At 38.2% G+C, this 22,923-nt stretch overlaps 1 protein-coding gene across 1 annotated transcript; it reads left to right on the forward strand.

The window, feature by feature from the left end:
* The first annotated feature begins 386 nt into the window (after positions 1-386).
* Positions 387-22,488, forward strand: RSAD1 (radical S-adenosyl methionine domain containing 1). Its single transcript, XM_031968667.1, has 12 exons — positions 387-392; positions 675-783; positions 946-1,145; positions 1,876-2,009; positions 2,187-2,391; positions 2,950-3,315; positions 3,673-3,736; positions 3,814-3,961; positions 4,195-4,249; positions 9,868-9,971; positions 10,136-10,297; positions 20,431-22,488. Exons 1-11 carry the CDS (start codon positions 387-389, stop codon positions 10,287-10,289), a joined length of 1,545 nt encoding a protein of 514 aa, XP_031824527.1. The 3' UTR covers positions 10,290-10,297; positions 20,431-22,488.
* The last annotated feature ends 435 nt before the right edge of the window (positions 22,489-22,923 follow it).

Consider the following 22,923-nt stretch of genomic DNA (forward strand, 5'->3'; position numbering starts at 1 on the left):
TCAAGTGAGTCAATTCTCTCTATATTTTAGAAATGAAGTCTTTATCAGAACCCTTAAATGTAAAAATGTTTTCCCAATGTATTATTTCCCTTCTAATCTTGTCTGCATTAGCTTTGTTTGGACAAACACTTTTTTAGCTTAATATAATCAAAATTATCTAATTAGTGTACAGTTATAAGTTCCAGTTCTTCTTTGGACACAAATTTCTTCCTTCTTCACAGATTTGGGAAGTAAACTATCCTATGTTCCTCTAATTTGCTTATAATGTCACTCTTTGTGTCTAAATCATGAACCCATTTCGACCTTATCTTGGTATAGAAGGTTAGGTGTGGTTCTGTTCTTCGTTCTTTAAGAGGATTAATGACAGCAGAAAGATGATATCTGACATGCAAGTAAATTGGATTTAAGTGAGAGAGGACTGGCAAAGTCAACAGGGTCACTTTCTTCTCTGGCGACTTCTGATTCCAGTGGCCAGATATAGACCAGGACGACTGGAGAAGGCCTCGGAAGCAATGGGAGACACTGGGGGATGATTTGGGTCAGATCTAAAAATTCTTCCTGCTTTATCTGCTTTAATCATTCTAAATAGGCCCTAGTGTCCGGCAGGTGGCGCCCGCAGACCGGAGGTCTCCAGCCAGTCCAGGGCAGGCCTTTTGAGGTTTCAGTCTGGTTAGGGACTCCAGGACCCTCGGAACTTCACCGGATCCCACGGGCAGGTCCACCCAGCCTTCTGCCGCTTCCGTGTCCCCGAGCAGAGCCCTGCTGGTTCCCGGGAGTGTTTGTGTAGGGGAGGAAAGCGGGGCTGGTGGACCTCGGCCTATCCACTTAGATAAGACAGGAGGGACGCTTTACCGTCTGCTATTCCAACTTGAGCCCCAGGAGGGAGGCGCGGGGAAGCCAGGCCGCCGGACGGCTTTGGCAGAAGAGCAGGAGACCGTGGCTAAGATCCGGGACTCGCTGCAAACCTGGCGCTTCCTGGCACCCGGGCTCGCTTTAGGGCCGCAGCCACCCTATGCACCCAACGTGCGAGCAGGCGGAGCTGCGCTGCGGGACGCGGCCAAAGCCTAGACGAGAACCTGGGGCACCCGCGCGGCTCCAAACAGCCGCCGGCGCCTGGGACCCGGAGCGCCGCGCTTTACGTGCACGTGAGTAGAGGAACTCCAGCCCCAGCTCCAATCCCAGCCCTGAGCTGGCTCCGGCTCCAGCCCTGGCCCTTGACCTTGACCCTCCCCTTCCCCCTTCTCCTCCCACTGCCACAATTCCTGTCACTGTCCAGCCCATATCTTAGCCCCTTGCCCAGCCAGTGTCTCAGCTCCGATTCCAATCTCACGTCTGGATCGAACTATTTGCTCCAGTTTGGATATTGGGAATTCTTTCCCTCAGCCCCTTGGGAGAGTGCCTGGCTATTTGTTTGTAAAAATATTTTACTATCTATATTTGGGTAGTATCGGTTTCCTTTATACGATGCATTATTTTGTGATTTATTGCTCTCCTGACTTTTCAGTTTGTGTCAATCAAATCAACTATCGTTGTTCCTTACAAGTGTATCTTTCTACTCCTCCATGGCTCCACTCACCATCTCTGTAATTTTCCAAACCAAAATGAAGGGACCTGGGATAAAGAAGCTACTGCTTCTGGTCCCAAGGGATTATTAGGTTGGGAGAAGAGTAGGATTGAGTTTTGGGGATGTTCAGATTGGGGTTTGGGGCGGAGCTGTTTCTCACCTTTCCTTCCCTTGATGAACTTATAATCATAAACACTGAAAGACTGGGATGAGGAAATAGTATTAGGAACCTAGCTGAGCCATGGAAGGGGCTGTAGCCTAAGGTCACCTGCCTCACCTAACCCCTTTCTTATTTTCTCTCTCTCTCTCAGTGGCCATACTGTGAAAAACGCTGCAACTATTGTAACTTTAATAAGTATATCCCTCGAACACTAGATGAGGGTGCCATGCAGAAATGTCTGGTGAAAGAGACAACTACACTGCTGAAACTCAGTGGAGTGCAACGGTAGGTTCCTTGGAGGACACTTCCATGGGAGGTGAAGGGGAGGAAGCTTGGAGATCGATGGGTCAATTCCTTGGTATTTATTAACAACCCCTGGGGGGGACAGACACTATGCCAAGTACAAGGAATACCTTCTGAGCACTTGCTTAGGTCTTATATCATCCCCTTCTTCCTTTCTAGGATCGATTCTGTGTTCTTTGGTGGGGGAACACCAAGCCTCGCCAGCCCTCACACAGTAGCTTCAGTCCTGGAGACTATTGCCCAGACCACCCACTTACCAGCCAAAGCTGAAGTTACCCTAGAGGCCAACCCTACCTCATCCCAGGCATCTAGGTTGACTGCCTTCCAGGGGGCAGGTATCAACAGACTGTCCATTGGCATCCAGGTGACCAGTCATTCCTCTCTCCTTATACTTTAGTATTCCCAAAACCTTCTGCTCTGCCTCCCTTTTCCCTTTCCTCCCTTCCCCCTTTCTAGGTCTTAGTCCAGGGCTAATTGGCTGAGTCAGTTTAACCTTTTTGGTGTTATGGAGTAGATTTTGGACCCCTTCTCAAAATAATATTAAATGCACAAAATAAGATAACATAAGATTATTTTAAAAATCAATTATGGAATGTAGTTATAGAAAATTAATACTCAGACCTCGGGTTAAGAATTAAGAATTACTCTTAGGATGTTTCATTTTCCTCCTTTTTTTGAACACACACACACACACACACACACACACACACTCATACACACTATCCTTGTCATGCTCATTGCTGATCTTTGAAAGATCTTTTTCAGAAGCTCTTCCTCTCCTCTGACTTTCTCCTGCCTCCATATATGCTCCCTCCATACTTTCTCAAGACCAAATTTTGCCCTCTATCCCCTTGCCAAACCAGGCTATTCTGTCTCCTTTCCTCACAATCTGTCTCTTTTCTTTCTCCTTTCCCTCTTTCAGTCCTTAGATAATAAAGAACTCCAGCTGCTAGGCAGGACACACTCAGTGTCAGACGCCTTGGGAACCTTAGAAGAGGCACGACGTGTATATCCAGGCCGCACATCTGTGGATCTCATGTTTGGCCTCCCAGCACAGCAGGTGGAACCTTGGCTCAGGCAGCTGCAGGAACTACTTTCCCTCTGTGATGACCACATCTCTCTGTACCAGCTGACCCTGGAGAGGGGCACTCTGCTCTTTGCCCAGGTCCAGCAAGGAACCCTCCCCTCCCCAGACCCAGAAGCTGCAGCAGAGATGTACCAGCATGGGCGGGAGATCCTGAGGGAGGCTGGATTCCGCCAGTATGAGGTTTCCAACTTCGCCAGAAACGTGAGCCTTTACTATGTAGTACAATATTGGATTTTTTTTTTGGGGGGGGGGGGAGGGTAGGCTAACAGTTCTGATTGCAATGAAAGAATCTGGGTCATAGAGAGAGAAAGAGGAGGCCATATGAGTAGAAAGGCTGAAGAAAAAGAAAATATTGGGAAGACACTAAGGAGTCTGAGAAGACATTGTGGCAAATACCTGGGAAGTTCCCAGGGATCCATATATATTTCTTCTTTCTTGATTAATTTAAGGATATTTATGTGAAGCAGCTTGGGTGGAGAACTTCCCAGGCTGGGCATTCAAGGGGAATGGGCCCTAAGGCTCTCTCCCCTTTGTACTAACTAACCCCTTCCTTTTCAGGAAGCTCTCAGCACACATAACTGGACTTATTGGCAAGGTGGTCAGTACATAGGTGTTGGGCCCGGTGAGTCTTAGGACCATGGGAAGGGCAAGATAGCAGAGCTAGGAGTGGGCTATATTAACAGGATTTCTCTGTTATAGGAGCCCATGGCCGATTTGTGCCCCGGGGAGATGGAGGGAGTCTCCGAGAAGCTCGAATCCAGACATTGGAACCTGACAATTGGATGAAGGAAGTTTCAATGTTTGGGCATGGTACCCGGAAGCGAGTCTCCCTGAGTGAGCTGGAACTGTGAGTATATCTGGATGAAGCTCCCCTCTCCCATAGGATATTCCTGACATTATTATTGACTGCCCTCCTTTCTCGGTATTATTTCCAAAGGCGAACTACCACATATATGTTCCAGCACACCTAACATTTAGTGAGTGTGTGGTCTATGTGTATGTATGTGTGAGGAGGAGGAGGACTCTTTTCCTCTGAATCCCTTGAGCATTGGGACAGCTCTGTTTGTATTTCTGTTTCAGATTAGAGGAGGTTTTGGCTCTGGGGTTGCGTACAGACACAGGAATCACTCACCAGGTAAAGTGATTGATGAGAACTATCTTCTCGATTTTGCTCTACATCCATCTCAGCCACAATCTTCTCTGGTTGTGCAGAGATCATACATTGACTACCATTTAGTCAATACATCATCACATAATGAATACCTTTCCCCACTGGGCCAAGTCTAGAGGCCTGTCCTGAGGGCAAGCTCTGGAGAAGGCTTTTGTATATCACAGGGTCTTCCCCTTCTCCCTTTCAAGAATCTAAAACAGTGAATCGAAAAAATCACAGTGGGAAGGAAGGAATTCTTTACAGGCCTAGTGTTTAAGCATGAGGACTGAGTTAGGTGGGGAAGCAGCAAAAATGTCAGCTTGACTCCGAGTTAGCATCAAGCTGGTCTATGAAATGGAAGTGACATTTTCCATTAATTATTTTGTTCATTGGGCAGATATGTATTAAGTGCCCTTGAGAAACTAGCAATTTAATAAAAGAGATTAAAAGCAGCATGTAAATAACTATTGCAAAGAATATGGCAGATAGATAGAATAAATGGAAATTATTATTATAGGATTTTTTAAGAGATTACTTCCTGCTGGAGTAAGCAGAGATGGATTCATGGAAGACTTGACTTTTGAACTAGGTCCTGAAGGATATGTAGGATTTCAGTAGGTAAAAGTAGGGGGAGGGAAATAAGGACATGTGGTAGAGAAGGCCTTTGAGGAAACCATGAGCAGAGGTGAGTTCAGGGAATGAGGAAAAGTTTGACTAGATTGTAGGTATCATGAAATACAGCAGGGAAGAAGAGATTTGGGAGTCAGGTTGTAGAAAGCCTAGATTGCCAAATCTTTTTTGCAATTGTAGATTGCCAAAAATCAATATTCTGACTTTTTTTTAAAAGGGGATAGAAGGGAGCCATTGAGAGGGTTTTTTTGTTTTGTTTTTAGCATCTGTATCAGGACTAGGGCATCTGAAAGATTAAATTTCTGTGGGAGTGTTGGCTATTGAAGTAATCCAGGGAAGAGATGATAAAGACCTAAACAAAATCATGGTAGTCATGGGAATGATGATAATTCCGGGCATTGGAATAATCCAACAGATGTTAAAGACCTAAATGAAAGCGTGGTAGTAGTGGTAGTAGATGATAATTCCAGGCATGCTGTGGAGATCCATTTTGCAGGGGAAGAAGGAGATAAAAGAAAGAAGGAAATATTTATTTAGCAATTTCATGTGCTAGGTACTGTGCTAAGTGTTTTGTATGCATTGTATCATTTGACCTCAAAACAACCTGAGAAATGTTATTATGCTCATTTTACGGTTGGGGAAACAAAAGCAGACAGCAATTAAGTTATTTGTTCAGGGTCATACAGCTACTAAATGTCTGAGCTGTATTTAAAATCAGATCTTCCTGACTTTAGACCCAGTACTCTCTTCACTACGCCACCTAGTGGACTTTCAGAGTTGAAGATGATCTTGAGGTTATGAGTCTGGGAGATATGGATATTTGTGATGGTTGTTATTATTCTTCCTTTGTTCTGGAAGAGGACCAGTGACATCATGAAGGTGATGTCTTGACTTGTGAGTGCATCAGATTTTAGTGAGATAGAGCTGTTCCAAGTCCTCAGCCCCATTCTCTCTTTTTTCTTTTTTTTTTTTTTTAATTAAAACCTTTTATTTTCAAAAGATATGCATGGATAATTTTCCAACAATGACTTTTGCAAAACCTTGTGTTCCAAATTTTCCCTCCTTCCCCCCACCCCCTCCACTAGATGGCAAGTAATCCAATATATGTTAAACATGTTAAAATATATGTGTTAAATCATATATGTATACACATATTCATACAATTATCTTGCTGCACAAGAAAAATCAGATCAAAAAGGGAAAAAAATAAGAAAAAAACAAAGTGCAAGCAAACAATAACAAAAAGAATGGAAATTCGATGTTGTAGTTCATACTCAGTATGAGTCTTCTCTCTGGGTGTAGATGCCAACCCCATTTTCTCATCCATAGTCACTGAAGTCCAATCTCAAGACAAAATTCAAGACAAGAAGCAATGGCTCAGAATACAGTGGTTGACCTTGGCATATCTAAATATCATGAACATAAACAGGAAATCCAGGAAAAGGAAATGTTAATAAGTTTGAATGTGAGGTCATCTGCTGCATTCCATTTGAACAGCCGGCAAAAAATTTTGTTATCATGAATTCATAATATATGAAGCACATTCTTATGACTACCTCTAACTCTGTGTGGGAGAGAGTAGGGAGATAAGCTAGTGAGGGTTATGTAAGCTTAGAGAGATTAGGAGGACTGTAATTGTGGAAGATCTAGGGTGACTGAGATCCAGAAAGAAGGAAAGCTATAACAAAAAAGAAAGATCGAAGAAATAGGGAGAGGTCAAGGGACTGGAAGTCACAACAGGAGGCTCAGTTTTAGTAAGTGTGGGAAAGAAGTAAACAGGGGAGTTAATAATCAGGATAGGAAATTTTAAGTTTCCAGGTGTGGGGAGTGGACAAGTATTAAGTGAGTGTGAGGTCTGAGATGTGACTGTCCTGGTAGATAGATGACTTGACCCTTTCCCTTCCCTAATTTTCTGTAGTAACTCAGTTGCCAAGTGTTATGAATTCTTCAACCCCATCTATTCCTTCCAGGTCTTTATCACCTTTCACCAAGGCTATTGTAACAGCCTCTAATTGATTGCCAGAATTCCAGTCTCTCCTTTCTCTAATATATTCTCCTCATAGCTGCCAAAATAATCTTTCTGAATCACGCCTCATTCTTGTTATTCTCCTGCTCAAGGACTTTTCAGGGGCAACCTGTTAACTATAGGACAAAATAAAAACTCCTTCCTTGGCATTTAAAGCCCTTCACATTCTGTCCCCAGCTTATCTGCCTAGACTTATTGTACTGTGCCTCTTCCTGTACTTTGTATTCTATTCAAACTAGTCTATTTGCTATTCCCCAAACTTGGTACTTTAGATTCTAACTCCATGCCTTTGCATAGATTTTATTGCATTGTATTGTATTATGTTGGGTTGTACTGTATTTGTACATGCCTATATTGTACTCTCTCTTGCCCACTACTTTAAGAATCCCTAGCTCACTTCAGCTCATATGCTATTTCCTCTGGAAAGCCTTTTTTGATCTTTATAGTAGTTAGTGCTTCTTTCTTCCTCTCCAGGTTATTGTGTACATATTTATCTATTTACATATTATATCTCCCCCACAAGCACCACTCCTAAGGCATATAATTTAGTATTAGAAAGCTGCCTTGAATAATTCCAATAGATTTGGGATGGAAAATGCCATCTGCATCTAGAAAAAAACTATGGAAACTGAATGTGAATCAAAGCATAGTATTCTCTTCCTCTTTTTTGTTTATTTCTCATGCTTTTTCCCCTTTTGGTCTGACTTTTCTTGCACAACATGACAAATATGGAAATATGTTTAAAAGGATTACACACATATAATCTGTATCAGATTGCTTACTGTCTTAGGGAGAAGGGAGATAAGGGAGGGAAGAAAAAGAAATTTGGAGCACAAAATGTTTTTCTTTTAAAATTTTCAGTAGTATTTTATTTTTCTAAAGACTTGTAAAGATAAGACTTTTGTAAGACTTTGTGTTCTAAATTTTTCTTCTTCCCTCCCTTACCCCTTCCCAGCAAGCAATCTGATATAGGTTAAATATGTGCAATTCTTTTAAAACGTTTCCGTATTTGTCATGTTGCATAAGAAAAATCAGATCAAGAGGGGGAAAGAAAACAAACAAACAAAAAGATGAAAATATTATGCTCCAATCCACATTCAGTCTCCATACCTCTCTCTCTGGATGCTGATGGCATTTTCCATCCCAAGTCTATTGGAATTGCTTTGAATCACATTGTTAAGAAGAATCAAATCCATCACAGTCAACCATTGCATAATCTTGTTGTTACTGTGTACAAAGCTCTCCTGATTCTGCTCATTTCACTAGCATCGATAGATATAGGTCTTTCTAAGCTTTTCTGAAATCAGCCTGTTCCTCATTTCTTAGAGAACAATAATATTCCATAATATTCATATCCCATAACTTATTCAAAAGTTCCCAAACTGATGGGCATCTGCTCAATTTCCATTTCCTTGTCACTACAAAAAGATCTGCCACAAACATTTTTGTACATATTGGTCTTTCCCCCCTTTTTATTATCTCTTTGAGATATAGACCCAGGAGTGAGACTGCTGCATCAAAGAATATGCAGTTTTTTAGTCCTTTGGGCATAGTTCCAAATTACTCTCCAGAATAGTTTGGATCATTCACAACTCCACCAACAATGCATTAGTGTGGAACACAAAATCTTACAAACATGAAAACTATCTTTGCATGTATTTGGGTAAAGAAAATACTCTTGAGGGAAAAAACTCCAAATAAATGGAAAGCCAGCCTTGAAGACAGGAAGATAGGGACTGAAGTCATCTTAGGTACATCCTGGTTGTATGATGGGTAAGTCATTTGACCTGTCGGTGTTTTCTGGAATTCTCCCAAGATACCTACTTGCATTGAAAGATGGAATTTCTCCACCCAGGAATCTCTATACCAATGAAATCACAGCTCTAGTCCCTATCCATTTTTGTTGTTTAGTTGCTTTTCAGTTGTGAAAACATTTGGGGTTTTCTTAGCAAAGATATTGAAGTGGTTTTCCATTTTCTTGTCCAGATCATTTGACAGAGGAGGAAACTGAGGCAGGCAGAATTAAGTAACTTGCCCAGGTTCACACAGCTATTTGAACTCAGAAAAAGAACTCTTCTTGACTGTAGGCCCAGCATTCTATTCACATTGCTACTTAGCTGCCCTGTCCCTATCTGGTCCCCCTCCTCACCCACCGCTAAATTGTAATAGAGTATCAGCTTTCTGAGATTGGGGACTTTATTTTGTTTTGTCTTGGTATTCCCAGTGTTATAATCCTGTACTTTATTTTATAGTTATTAAATATAGTATTAAGTGGTTTCTGGCAGATTAGATTAGATAGAAGAGATTGGCTTAACTGTCTGAGTTTTTAGAAGGGTCATCTGTTCAGATGTTGATGTTGGCTATGAACAGAATGCTAGAACTGGAGGAGAAACAGATTAAGACAGTAAGCATCACAGGCAACATGTGACACTCCCCTTAATCCCTTCCAGAAGCAGAACTCTTATCACTGCACTGAAACATTTATTGGGTTTCTGCTATGTGTTGTTATGCTATAGGTTAGGTACTGAGAGGTCTACAGAGCCAAAGAAGAAAATAAAACTGGATAACAATGGGAGATGGGGTGGAGAGGGAAACTGGATCAGATGTGGAAAGCATGGAGGAAGGAGGAAGTGTGGTTTGGAGGGTTACTCCCTAATCATTTGCAGATTCTTGGCTGATGAATGGTTGGAAGCAGAGGCAATGTTTGCTCATCCTCACTGTGCCTTGAGTTGCCCCATGCTTGAGTGAGACATCCACATGTAGCGTACACATACATAGAGTGAGATACAATGTAGCTATTCCCAGAGGATCTATTCCAGGCCTTCTACTTTATGCGGCCTGATCTAATGCCCACACTCCAGTCTTTGGAAACAAAGGACTACAAGGTTCCCGAGGGGGCAGAATTGAGGAGTGGGGTGGGATACAACTCTGATTCTGCCCTCTCCAGCACTGGCTACAGTTTGAGCCCCAACTGTCCCTGTGGGATGTGTTTGGAAAAGCTGAGGAAGTGAGGGAGCTTCAGTCCCAAGGCCTGTTGCTGCTGGACCACAGGTGAGCTGGTGGGACAGGAGGGAGGAGGAGATGCAGCAGGGAGGATGTGCAGGGATTGCAGTCTGGGAGAATCATCGAGGTTAGGCCACAGGGCGGGGGAAGCTGCTGGTTAAGGTAAGGAATGGGGGAGGGAGGATTGTTATCTCATCTCCTCTTTGTTCCAGAGGGCTTCGGTGTTCCTGGGAAGGGCTAGCTGTGCTGGATACTGTGCTGCTGAGACTCCTCCTCCAACTCCAGAATGCCTGGGAAAACCGGCCTCCTCCCATGCTCAAGGTCACTGAATCAGGAGCTGCCTCCCAAAGAGAGGATTCTAGGTGACCTCTGAGGTACATACTTTTAAAATTCTGTGGTTCAGGGGCAGCTAGGTTGTGTCCTGTACAGCACCAGCCCTGGAATTAGGAGGACATATTCAAATCCAGCCTCAGACATTTGACGCTGTTTACGTGACCCTGGGCAAGTGGTACCCAAACCACAAGAAGTTCTTTGTCCTTCTGAAGGGATAACTTGGTGGTACAGTGGATAGAGTGCTAGACCTAGAGTCAGGAAAACTGCAGTCAGCACTTCCTAGCTATGTGAATCTGGGCAAATCACTTAACTTCTCTGTCTCAGTTTCTTCAGTTGCAAAATGGGAATAAGAATAGCACTTGCCTACCAGGAATGTTATGAAGATCAAATATTTCTAATGGCTTAGGACAATGCCTAGCATATAAATGCTTATTCTCTTCCCTTTCTTTCTGTAATAAAATATTCCCGGTCATACCACACCAGAGTTTATGACAGCCCATCCACCAATGGGCAGGGATTTGTGAAGCTGTAGCTGGACCATGGTAACACAAAGGCCGTCAGATCACTCTACGTATGGAGGATCTTTCCCCAAACCTCTGCACATTAAATCTTAAGTACAATGTTCAAATGTGCTGGCTGCCTAGGAACTTTCCTTAGAAGGAACTGGAGAAACTCCTTGTCCCCAGGAATATCAGCAATTCAAGATGGTGTGAGATAGAGGAGTCCTTTAGCAGTGGGTGGTGAGGAGGTCAGGCCTTGTGCTCTGAATTAAGATGATGGAGGAAAACGGACACCACTGCCAACCCTTCTTGCTAGAGTTGGAAAGGAGAGTGAATATATAGCTTACATTTTATGTAGAGCTTTAGGATGGCAAAGATTTTCACATACATTTATTTTTCTTGGCTTCAGTTTTTGCTGATTCTCTTTATTTTGTTTTTATTCTGAACTTATAGCACTCCAAATAAAATGAACATTTCCACATACATTATAGGACAGAAACAAAATTATAAATGAAAAAAATCTCTGTAATATATATATATATATACATATATATATGTATATATATATATATATATATATATATCTTGCCTTTCTTCTCCTTTCCCCATTTAATAGTATTATATATTTTATTCCACTTACATGTGAAAATATTTTTCAACATTTATTTATTCATTTTTATACTAGCTTTTTATTGTCAAAATATATGCAAAGATAGTTTTCAACATTTACCCTTGCAAAACCTTGTGTTCCAAATTTTTCTCCCTCCCTTCCTCCTATCCCCTTCCCTGGACAGCAAGCAATTCAATATATGCTAAACATGTGCAATTCTTCTATTCATATTTCCACATTTATCGTGCTGCACAAAAAAAAAAAAAGTTCAAAAAAGAAAGAAAATTAAAAGAAAAAAAAAGCAAGCAAACCAAGTAAAAAAGTGAAATTACTATGCCATGATCCACACTCAGTTCCCATAGCCCTCTTTCTGGATGCAGATAGCTCTCTCCATCCCAAGTCTATTGAAACTGCTCTGAATCACTTCATTGTTGAAAAGAGCCATGTTTATCAGAGTTGATCATCATATAATCTTGTTACTGTACAATGTTCTCTTAGTTCTACTCCACTCAGCATCAGTTCATATAAATCTCTCAGGCCTTTATGAAATTATCCTTCTGTTCATTTCTTATAGAGCAATAATATTCCATAACATTCATATACCATAACTTATTCAGTTATTCCCCACCGATAGGTATCCACTCATCAGCATTCATTTTTATAAGATTTTGAATTCCAAAATTTTCTCTGTTCCTCTCTTCCTCTTCTTAAGATATATCTGATATATCTTATCTGATATAGACCATACATGTTCAGTCATGATAAATATATTTCCACATTAATTATGTTGGGAAAGAAAAATCAGAACAAAATGGAAAAATCATGAGAAAGAAAAAACAGAAAAGGGTGAAAATATTATGCTTCAATCTGCATTTATATTCCATGGTTTTTTCGCTGGAGATAGATAGCATTTTCTATCACAGTTCTTTTAGAATTATCTTGGATCACTGTATTGCTGAGAATAGCCAATAGCCATAACAAAGTCTATCATAGTTAATCACTGTACAGTATCGATGTATACAATGTTCTCCTGATTCTGTTCAGTTCACTCAGCTATCAATTCATATAAGTCTTTCTAGGTTTTTCTGCAATCTGCCTGCTCATCATTTCTTATAGAACAATAGTATTCCATTACATTTGTATACCACAATTATTCAAACATCCCCCTACTGATGGGTATCTCCTCATTTTCTATTATTTTCCCTTTTTAATGATTTCTCTGGGATACAGACTGAATCAAAGAGTATGCACAGTTTTCTAGAATGGTTAGATCCATTCACAAATCCACGAACAATGCATTATTGTTCAAATTTTCCTAAATCTTTTCCAACATTTATCATTTTTTTTTTTCTGTTGTATTAGTTACTCTGATAGTTGTGAGGTGGTTTTAATCTGCATTTCTCTAATTAATAGTGATTTAGGACATTTTTTTTTATGTGACTATAGATAGCTTTAATTTCTTTATCTAAAAACTGCCTGTTTATATTCTTTGATCATTTAACATTTGGAGAATGACTTGTATTCTTATAAATTTAACTGGGTTCTCTATATATTTGAGAGATGAGGCCTTTATCAGAAACAGTGGTATTAAAATTGTTTCTCAGCTTTCTTCTTATCTTGGTTACATTGGTTTTGTTTGTGCAAAACTTTTTTAATTTAACGTAATTTAAATTATCCATTATACATTTCATAATGTTCTCTGTCTCTTTTTTGGTCCTAAATTCTTCCTTTCCCTATAGATCTGACAGTTAAATTACTCCTTGTTCTAATTTACTTATGGTTTCATCCTTTATGTCTAAATCATGTACCCATTTTGACCTTATCTTGGGATACAGTGTGAAATGTTGGTCTGTATCTTGTTTCTCCTGTACTATTTTGCAATTTTTCCCAGCAGTTTTTGTCATACAATGAATTTTTATCCAAGAAGCTGTATTTATCAAACAGTAGATTATTATAATCATTTACTAGTATATTTGTAGTTGTATACCTAGTTGTATTCCATTAGTTCATCGCTTTATTTCTTAGCCAAAATCAAATAAATTTGACAGTTGCTGCTTTATGTGTGTGTGTGTGTGTGTGTGTGTGTGTGTCTATGTGTGTATATATATAAAATAGTTTTAGATCTGGTATGACTATGCCACCTCCTTTGCTGGTTTTTTCCATTAATTCTCTGGATATTCTTGACCTTTTCTTCTTTCAGATGAATTTTGTTATTTTTTCTACCTCTATAAAATAATTTTTGATAGTTTGATTGGTATGGCTCTGAATAAATAAATTAATTTAGGTAGAATTGTCATTTTTATTATGCTACATTGGCCTACCCATGAATAATTGGTACTTTTCTATTTGTTTAGATCTGACTTTGTGTGAAAAGTGTTTTATAATTGTGTTCTTACACTTCCTGAGTTTGTCTTGGGAGGTAGATTACTAAGTATTTTATAAGGGCTATAGTTATTTTAAATGGAATTTTTCTTTCTATCTCTTCCTACTCGACTTTATGGATAATATTTTAAAATGTTGATAATTCATGTGGATTTATTTTATAATCTGCAACTTTGCTAAAGTTATTCATTACTCTAAGTATTTTTTTAGTTGATTTTCTAGGATTTTCTGAATATTCTATCATATCATCTGCAAAGAGTGATAGTTTTGTTTTCTCGTTGTCTACCCTAATTCCTTCAATTTCTTTTTTTTTTCCTTATTGCTAAAGCTAATATATCTGAATACTACGGGTGATAATGGGTTTTCTTGTTTCACCTCTGATCTTAAAGGGGAAAGCTTCTAGGTTATGCTCATTACATATAATGCTTGCTAAAGGTTTTTTTGTTTGTTTGTTTGTTTGTTTGTTTTTAATAAATACTACTTAACATTTTAAGGAAAACTCAATAGATGTCCATCAATTGGAGAATGGCTGAATAAGTTAGGGTTTTTGAAGGTAATGGAATATTATTGTTCTGTTAAAAATAATGATGAACAGGCTGATTTTAGAAAGGCCTGGAAAAATTTACATGAACTCATGCTGAACGAAACAAACAGAATCAGGAAAACATCGTACACAGAAACAGCAAGACTGTATTATGATCAACTATGACAGATTGCTCCTTCTCAATAGTTCAGTGATCCAAAGAACTCTCAATAAACTTTGGATGGAAAACACCATCTAAATCCAGAGAGAGAACTATGGAGACTGAATGTAAAATCAACACATATTATGTTCACTTCCTCCCTACTCTCCCTCCCACATACACACACCCTTTTTCTTCTATTTTTTTTTCTCTTGTGGTTTTTCCCTTTTGTTCTGATTTTTCTCTGCCAACATGAGTCATAAGGAAACTTTTTTTTTTTAAAGAATATACATGTATAATCCCCCCAAAAAAGTTGTTTCTACATGTAACTGGGAAAATTAATTTTTTTAAAAGAAAAAAGGAAAACAATTACTATGTGCTCTAGTGTTTTTAATAGGAATGTGACTGTACTTTGTCTAAAAAAAACCTGTATTCTATATCTATTGACATAATCATATGATTTTTCTTAATTTTGTTATTGATATGGTCAATTATGCTGATAACTTTCCTGATATTAACATCTCTGCATAACTGGTATAAATGTCACCTGGTGATAGTGCATTATCCTGGCGATAAATTGTTATAATCTCTTTGCTAATATTTTTATTTAAAAAATTTGCATCACCATTCATTAGAGAAATTGATCTATAATTTTTTCCCCTCTGTTTTGGCTCTTCCTGATTTAGATATCAGCACTATATTTGGGCATAAAAGCATTTTGTAGGAGTCCTTCTTTGCCTACTTTTCCAAATAGCTTATATAGTATTGGAATTAATTGTTCTTTAAATGTGTCTTAGAATTCACTCATAAATCTGTCTGGCCCTGGAGATTTTTCTTTTTTTTTGGTGGGAAATGGGGAGGAGTTCATTGATAGCCTTGATAGAAATTGATAGAAATTTTTCAATTTCTTTTTCTTAAATGGTATTATTTGAATACTTTATTGCCTCTTCAGTTAATATGTACAATTTACATTTTTGTAAATATTCAGCCATTGCACTTAGTCAGATTTTTTGGCATACAATTGGGCAAAATAGTTTTTAACAATTGTCTTAATTTTCTCTTCACTAGTGGTGAATTCACCCTTTCACCATTTTCATTTTTGATATTGGTAATTTGGTTTTTTTCTTGTTTTAATCAAATTAACCAAATATTTATCATTTTATTGTTTTTTAATAAAATCAGCTCTTAATTTTATTTATTACTTCAATAGTTTTCTTTCTTTTAATTTTATTAATCTTTCCTTTGATTTTAAAAATACCTAGTTTGGTGTTTAATTGGGGACTTTTAAATTGTTTTTCTTCTAGCTTTTTAGTTGCATTCCCAATTCATTGATCTGATCTTTCTCTATTTTATTCATGTGAGCAATGAAATATAAAATTTCCTCCAGGAACTGCCTTGGATGCATCCTATACATTTTAGTATGTTGTGTCATTGTTGTCATTCTCTTTGATAAAATTATTGTTTCTGTGATTTGATATTTTACCAGTTACTCATTTTTTAGAGTTAGATTATTTAGTTTGCAATTAATTTTTAGTCTGTGTTTCTATCATCCTTTATTACATGTAATTTTTATTGTGTCATGATCTGAAAAGGATGCATTTAATATTTCTGCCTTTCTGAATTTGATAGAGATTTTTAATGGTCAATTTTCGTGCAGGGGTCATGTATCATTGAAAAAGGTATATTCCTTTCAGTTTTCTCCAGAGGTCTAGTATATCTAACTTTTTTTTTCTTCTTTTTTTTTCCCCTGAGGCATTTGGAGTTAAGTGACTTACCCAGGGTCACACAGCTAGGAAGTGTTAAGTGTCTGAGGTCACATTTGAACTGGTGTTCTATCCACTGCACCACCTAGCTGCCCCCATATCTAACTTTTCTAAAATTCTATTCATCTCCTTAACTTCTTTCTTATTTGTTTTGGGGTTAGATTTATCTAGTTGTGAAAGAGGGAGGCTGAGGTCTCCTACTAGTATAGTTTCGATATCTATTTCTTCCTGTAACTCACTTAACTTCTCTAAGAATTGAGATATTATACCACTTGATGCATATATATTTGGTATTGATACTACTTCATTGTCTATAGTGCCTTTTAGCAAGATTTAATTTTCTTTATCTTTTAAATTAGTTCTATTTTTGCTTTTTGCTTTGTCTGAGATCAGGATTGCTACCCTACCCCTGCATTTTTTTTTTTTTTTTTTTACACTTTAGCTGAAGCATAAAATATTCTGCTCCGGCCTTTTATCTGTGTGTATATCTCTGCTTCAAATGTGTTTCTTGTAAACAACATACTGTAGTATTCTGTTTTTTAGTCCACTCTGCCATATACTTCTGTTTTATGGGAGAGTCTATACACATTCACATTCACAAGTATAACTAACTGTGAATTTTCCTCTTTTCTATTTTTTCTCATTTATATTTTTCTCTCTCCTTTCATTGTCTTTTCTCATTTGTGTTTTGCATCTAACCACCATCTCCCTTCTACCCTCTCTTCTATCCATTCCCCTTCCCTTTTCTTTCCCTTTTCCTTCCTATTTCCTTATAAGGTAAGATAAATTTCTATACTCAACTGAATGTGTATATTATTTTATCTTTGAATCAGTACTGATGAGAGTAAAGTTCAAACAATGTTAACCCTTCCTTCTTTCTCTCTCCTATAATAGATCTTTCATGCTTCTTCATGTGACATAATCTGCTCCATTTTGCTGCCCCCCCTCTTTTCTCCTAGTATAATCCTTTTTCCTCCTTTAATTTTTTAAATCATGAAATCAAAGTCAACTTATACCTTCAGCTTCTAAGTATATGCTTTATAACTACCATAATAGAGATACAGTTCTTAAGAGTTACAAATATCATCTTCCCATCTGTGGATGTAACAGTTTAACCTTGTGGAATAATATGGTTTTTTTTTTCCTCTCCTGTTTATCTTTTTGTGCTTCTCTTGAGTCTTGTATTTGAAGATCAGATTTTCTGTTAAGCTCTGGTCTTTTCATCAGGAAAGTTCAAAACTCCCCTATTTCATTGCTTGTTCATTTCTTCCCCTGAAAGAGTATGCTTAATTTTACTGGAGAAGTTGATTCTTGATTGAAATAAATGCTCATTTGCCTTCCAGAATATCATATTCAAAGCCCTCCAGTCTTTCAATGTTGAAGCTGATAGGTCTTGTGTACGCCTGACTGACTTTGATATTTGAATTGTTTCTTTCTGACTGTTTGCAGTATTTTCCCTTTGACCTGATAATTCTGGAATTTGGCTACAATATTCCTTTGGAGTTTTCATTTGGGATCTCTTTCAGAAGTATATTGACAAATTCTTTTAGTAATTATTTTAACTGCTACTTTTAAGCTATCAGGGCAGTCTTCCTTGATAATTTCTTGAAAGCTGCTATGCAGCCTCCTTTTTTTTTTTTTTTTTTTTGTTTATTTTTTTCATCATGGCTTTCAGGTAGCCCAGTAATTCTTAATAATTCTTAAGTTATCTCTCTTGGATCTGTTTTCCAGATCAGTTGTTTTTCCAATGATATATTTTACATTTTCATCTACTTTTTTCATTATTTTGATATTGTTTGGCTGATTTTTAATGTCTCATTCAAATTTTTAAGAAAATTTTTTTCAATTAACTTGTGTACCTCCTTTTCCATTTGGCAAATTCTATTTTTTAAGGAGTTGTTTTCTTCATTGGATTTTTTCCCACATTTGGCCAATTGTATTTTTTTTTAAAGAAATTTTCTTCTTCAGTCAATTTTTGTCCTTCCTTTTCCAAGCTATTGACTCTTTCCTGCATGACTATTATTTCTTTCCCAAATTTTTCTTCTCTTTTGTTTGAAATCCTTTTTTGTTTGTTAAAAATCCTTTTTGAGCTCTTCTAAGAAGACTTTTTGAGCTTGTGTTCAATTCATATTCCTCCATAAAGGCTTCACGTGTGGGCATTTTGATATTGTCCTCTTCTGTGTTTGTGTTTTGATCTTCCCTGAAGCCATATTAGCTTCTATAATCAGGGCTCTTTTCTGGGTTTTGCTTATTTTTTATCCTATTTCATGACTTTTAAAGTTCAGCTCTGTTCCTGGAATACAGGAGACATTGTGCCAAACTTCTTGTGCTGGGATCAGGGATTTGGTCACTTCCTTCCTATGCTAAGGCCTCTGGGGCTTGCAGCTTGCTCACTGTGCTGAGGTAGCCCAGCCTAGTTGCACCTGTTGTGCTAAGGATCTAGAGTTGGCAATTTGCCTTCTGCAGTGAGGCTGGAAGTCTCACAGCTGGCCTGCTGTGCCAGTGGCCAGTTGAGCCAGATCCAACAGGCATCTGTTGCTAATGTGTGCTAAGAGCCTCTTGCTGGTTTTCTTGGACATTATTTGTGATGGGCTGTACTCCCCTTTTATCCAAATGAGACAGTTTTCCTGAAGTCTTCTAGGTTTCTTAAGCTGGCACTCCATCTTTTTGTGGATTCTGTTACTCTAGAATCTATTTAGAGGCTTTAGTTTATGAGAAAAACCTCAGGCAACTTCCTGTCTTCTCTCCTCCATCTTGGCTCTGCCTAAACTTTCCTCTTGCCTTTCTTTTTAAATGTATAATAAATTCAATATTTAACTGTCAAAGTTGTCCTGCTCATCTGTGTTTCTTTTCATCCTTTACTGTGCATTCTAAGTCTAAGTTCTAAGTCTTAAGTCTAAGAGTGACCCTCTTTTCCTTCTTATTTTTAGCAACCTGACTGATATTTTTTTTTCCCTTTCACCTTCTCACTCCCATATTGGAAAAAAGAAAAACAAAATTGTTGTAACAAAATACGAATACCTAAAACAAATTCCCACATTGGCCATGTCTGAAAGTACATTAAATTCTTGCATTTGGTACTCATAACAGCCCTGAGATGAAGATAGGTACTATTATTATCTCCATTTTATAGCTGAGGAAATTGAAACTTATTGAGGTTAATCAGCAAATAAGTCCCTCTTTAAATCCTCTAGTTACATTCAAGTCTTGGTTCAAGTGCCTCGTATGGTGGCATATACCTGAAATTCCTAGGGTGCCTGAGGCTGGCGGATCCCTTGAGCTCTGGAATTTTGAGCTGGAGTAAGGTTAAAGTCAACCAGGTGCCCACACTTGAGGGAGGGAGTTGGAAGGAATAGAGTGTAGAATGGAAATAGTAGACAGCAATGGCCTAGATCAGAAATGGAATGGGTCAAAACTTTTGGGATGATTAGCAGTAAAGTCAAGCCAGCGAATGAACTGTGTACTTCCAATCTACGTAAAAAAGGGAGACCAATTCCCCCCTATCAAAAAAAGATTTAGGTCAAATGCTACCATTTGAATGATCTTTTTTTGATCTACACAGCTACTAGAACTTTCCTCCCAAATAATTGTATTAATTTTTTTTTGGGGGGGGGGGTGCTGAGGCAATTGGGGTTAAGTGACTTTCCCAGGGTCACACAGCTAGGAAGTGTTAAGTGTCTGAGGTCAAATTTGAACTTGGGTCCTCCTGACTTCAGGAATGGAGCTCTATCCACTGCGCCACCTAGCTACCCCTAACTGTATTCATTTTGATAAATAATAGATTTCAGAAACACTAGCCAACACTACCCTCCACATCCCCCCACATATAGCCTGTGTATGAAGGCTGATTGGGGGTTCTGTGTCTGACTACTTGAAAATCACATCAACCCTCAGGTCTTTCTAATTGTGGTAGCTCATTTCTTTTTTTATTTCTCTATCTGGGTTCTAAGGTAATCAAGGGTTATGTTTTGACATTTTCTCAGAAATAAATAGAAATGTAGAATTTTTTCCAATTAGTTCAGATCCCTGGATTATAAATAAATGAAAGAAACCTCTTCTTCCCTAAGCTTTTCTTCTCTTTCATTCTCAAACCTCCTAGTCTCATAAATATAAACATCAATATTCTTGCTCATATGACTTACTGAGTGAAAAATAATAAAACAAAGATGAATAATTATTTACAAAGTATCACAGTAAGAAAAATTCACAGTTACCTTTTTTATTCTCCAAAAACAGGATGAAGAGATGTGAACTGGAATTTTTTCAACAATGTGACCTCAACTCTAGAAACACAATTCTCTCAGGATTGCGATGCAAGTCACCCAGGAATTCTCCACCTACTGTCTCTTCATAAGCTAAAAATTAAACTAAGTTTTCTAAAAATATCTGCTTCTTAGGAAAGAAGTTCTGTTAGTTCCTTCTGTCTATCTGTCTATTTTTCACACACACACACACACACGCACACACACACACACAATCTCTCACCAAGACAATTAACCCACTCTAGGTAAAACTGATTCTTCCTCCAAGATACTGTTTCTTTTATTCCTGGATTTATACATGTCTCCTCCAATAGACTGTAAACTTTGGGAAGATAGGCACTGTTTCACTCTTGTCTGTGTATTCCCATTGCCAAGCACAAGACCTGACACATAGAGGTTGCTTAATACATATTTGTTGCCTGATTGAAATATCTAAGTAGCATTCCAACACCAGTATTTCTGATACCATCTTTCCACTAAGCAATGCTGCCTTTCATAAGTTTTTTTTTTTTTTTCCCAATAGGGAGACGATAAAGGGAATGGCATGACATTTATAAAAACCTTATCTTTTTCCACTTATCCCCAGAACATGTGACTGATAGTAGAATGCTGACATTTCTAGGTTTACAAATGTTTTATTTACATTTATTTCATTTAATTCTTACAACAACACTGTGAAATAGCTGTGAATATCATCCCTGTTTTACAGATGAGGAAACTGAGGCTGGTAGAGGTTAAACAGGTTAACACAGATAGTATCTGAGGTAGAATTTGATCTAAGTTCTTGCTGAGTCCAAAGTTCTCTCCACTGTTCCATGTTACTTTTTATAAAGGCTTTTTGCCATCAGGGAGGTATAATTGGAATGGTAATTCATAATCCTAATCTTTTTTATTTACCTACAAAACAGGTGACTTGGCAAATTTTATTTTAATCACAAGGTCATCATCTTGACCCTGGCAATTTGCCTTGGAGGTTCTTTCTGGATTTTAAATTTCCTAGTTGAAGGGAAATTGGACTTTTAGGTTGGGGTATCAAAGCCAGGTGTCTTAAATTTGTCAGCCTCAGGATAAGGCAACACTGAGGGTGGGTACACCCACCTTTTTTTCCCCACATGCACTCATCTCAGAGCCCTGAGTCCCATGGGTAAAATGTGGACCCAAGGCCCATGTCATCATTGTATCTTTCCTCTGACTAGCCATCTTTGGATCTTGACAAATAAATGAAGGTCAGGCAGTGAGCAAATGCTGCCATTAGATACATTAGATATGCTCTGAGACTATTCTTGCCATCCCTACTCAAGTTCCACCCAACTGCCAAGATTCGTGCCACCTGAGACATGCTGCTGGCTAGCCTCTGTGTTTGGCCTGAGGGAGAAAGGCTTCCTTCCTTCAGAGAGCCAAGGGGCACTGGGCAAGAATTAGGGCCAGAGCAGTAGCTTGGGAAGTCCCACACTCTGTGTCATATGTGGGCCTTGCCTTACCTTTTCCACTCTACTGTCATTTCTCCAACACTCAGCACTTCCACTGGAAGAAGTAGAGGGTCAGGGTTGGAAAGAGGAGGATTAAATTTGTGTCAGGGTCACCAATTTTTCCTTTTCAGGTTTCCCTGATCCTCTTGTCCCAGGGGTTTTCACTGCCACACAATGGGTATACATAAGAGGATGCCTCCCTCACATTTCTGTCAGTAAATCATTTTTTAAAATAGATTTTTTTCACTCTTGTTTTTGCATTACCTAGATTTCTCTGTGTCCCTCCTTCCAGAGAATCATGCCAAGTAACAAACAGCTTTTAAAATAAAAGTTTTTAATGAACAAATTATCTGTTTTCTTTCCCTCTGTAGCACATCTCACTCTACCAATTTAAGAGAAAAATAAACTAACCTGTATAACAAGCCTGTGTCATCAAACAAAAACAATCCTTCTTGGCCATGTCCAGAAAAGTATGTCTCATTCTGCATTTGAGTTAGTCACCTCTCTGTCAGGAAGTGGGTAGCATGCTTCATTATCTCTCCTCTGGAATTGTGGCTGCTGATTGCAGTGATCAGAATTCTCAAACCTTTCAAAGTCGTTTGTCTTTATCATGTTTTTGTTATTGTATAATTTGTTCACTTGGTTCTGTTTACTCTGCATTTAGTTCATAGAAATCTTCCTAAGTTTCTCTGAAATTATTACTTTCATTCTTTCTTAGAGCACAGTAGTGTTATTTTGCATCCAATATACCATAATTTGTTCAACCTATTTGCAATTGATGAGCATCCTTTTAATTTCCAATTCTTTGCCACCACAAAAGAGATGCTGCTAGAAATATCAATGTACATATGGCTCCTTTCTCTCTCTTTTGATCTTTTGGGGAGGATAGGCCTAGTATTGGTGACATACGGTATGTATAGTTTAGCAAATAATAAAGTATTTTTTAAAAAGAAAAATAAAAAAGAGGAAGACAAGTCAACAAACATTTATTGAGCCAT

Source organism: Sarcophilus harrisii, chromosome 4 (assembly GCF_902635505.1).
Source record: "Sarcophilus harrisii chromosome 4, mSarHar1.11, whole genome shotgun sequence".
Taxonomy (NCBI): domain Eukaryota; kingdom Metazoa; phylum Chordata; class Mammalia; order Dasyuromorphia; family Dasyuridae; genus Sarcophilus; species Sarcophilus harrisii.

Excerpts from the sequence above, each read along its gene's own strand:
- RSAD1 (XM_031968667.1), top strand. Across the intron at positions 2,010-2,186 it reads AAACTCAGTGGAGTGCAACG|GATCGATTCTGTGTTCTTTG; the intron begins GTAGGTTCCTTG and ends CTTCCTTTCTAG. Across the intron at positions 2,392-2,949 it reads GACTGTCCATTGGCATCCAG|TCCTTAGATAATAAAGAACT; the intron begins GTGACCAGTCAT and ends TCCCTCTTTCAG.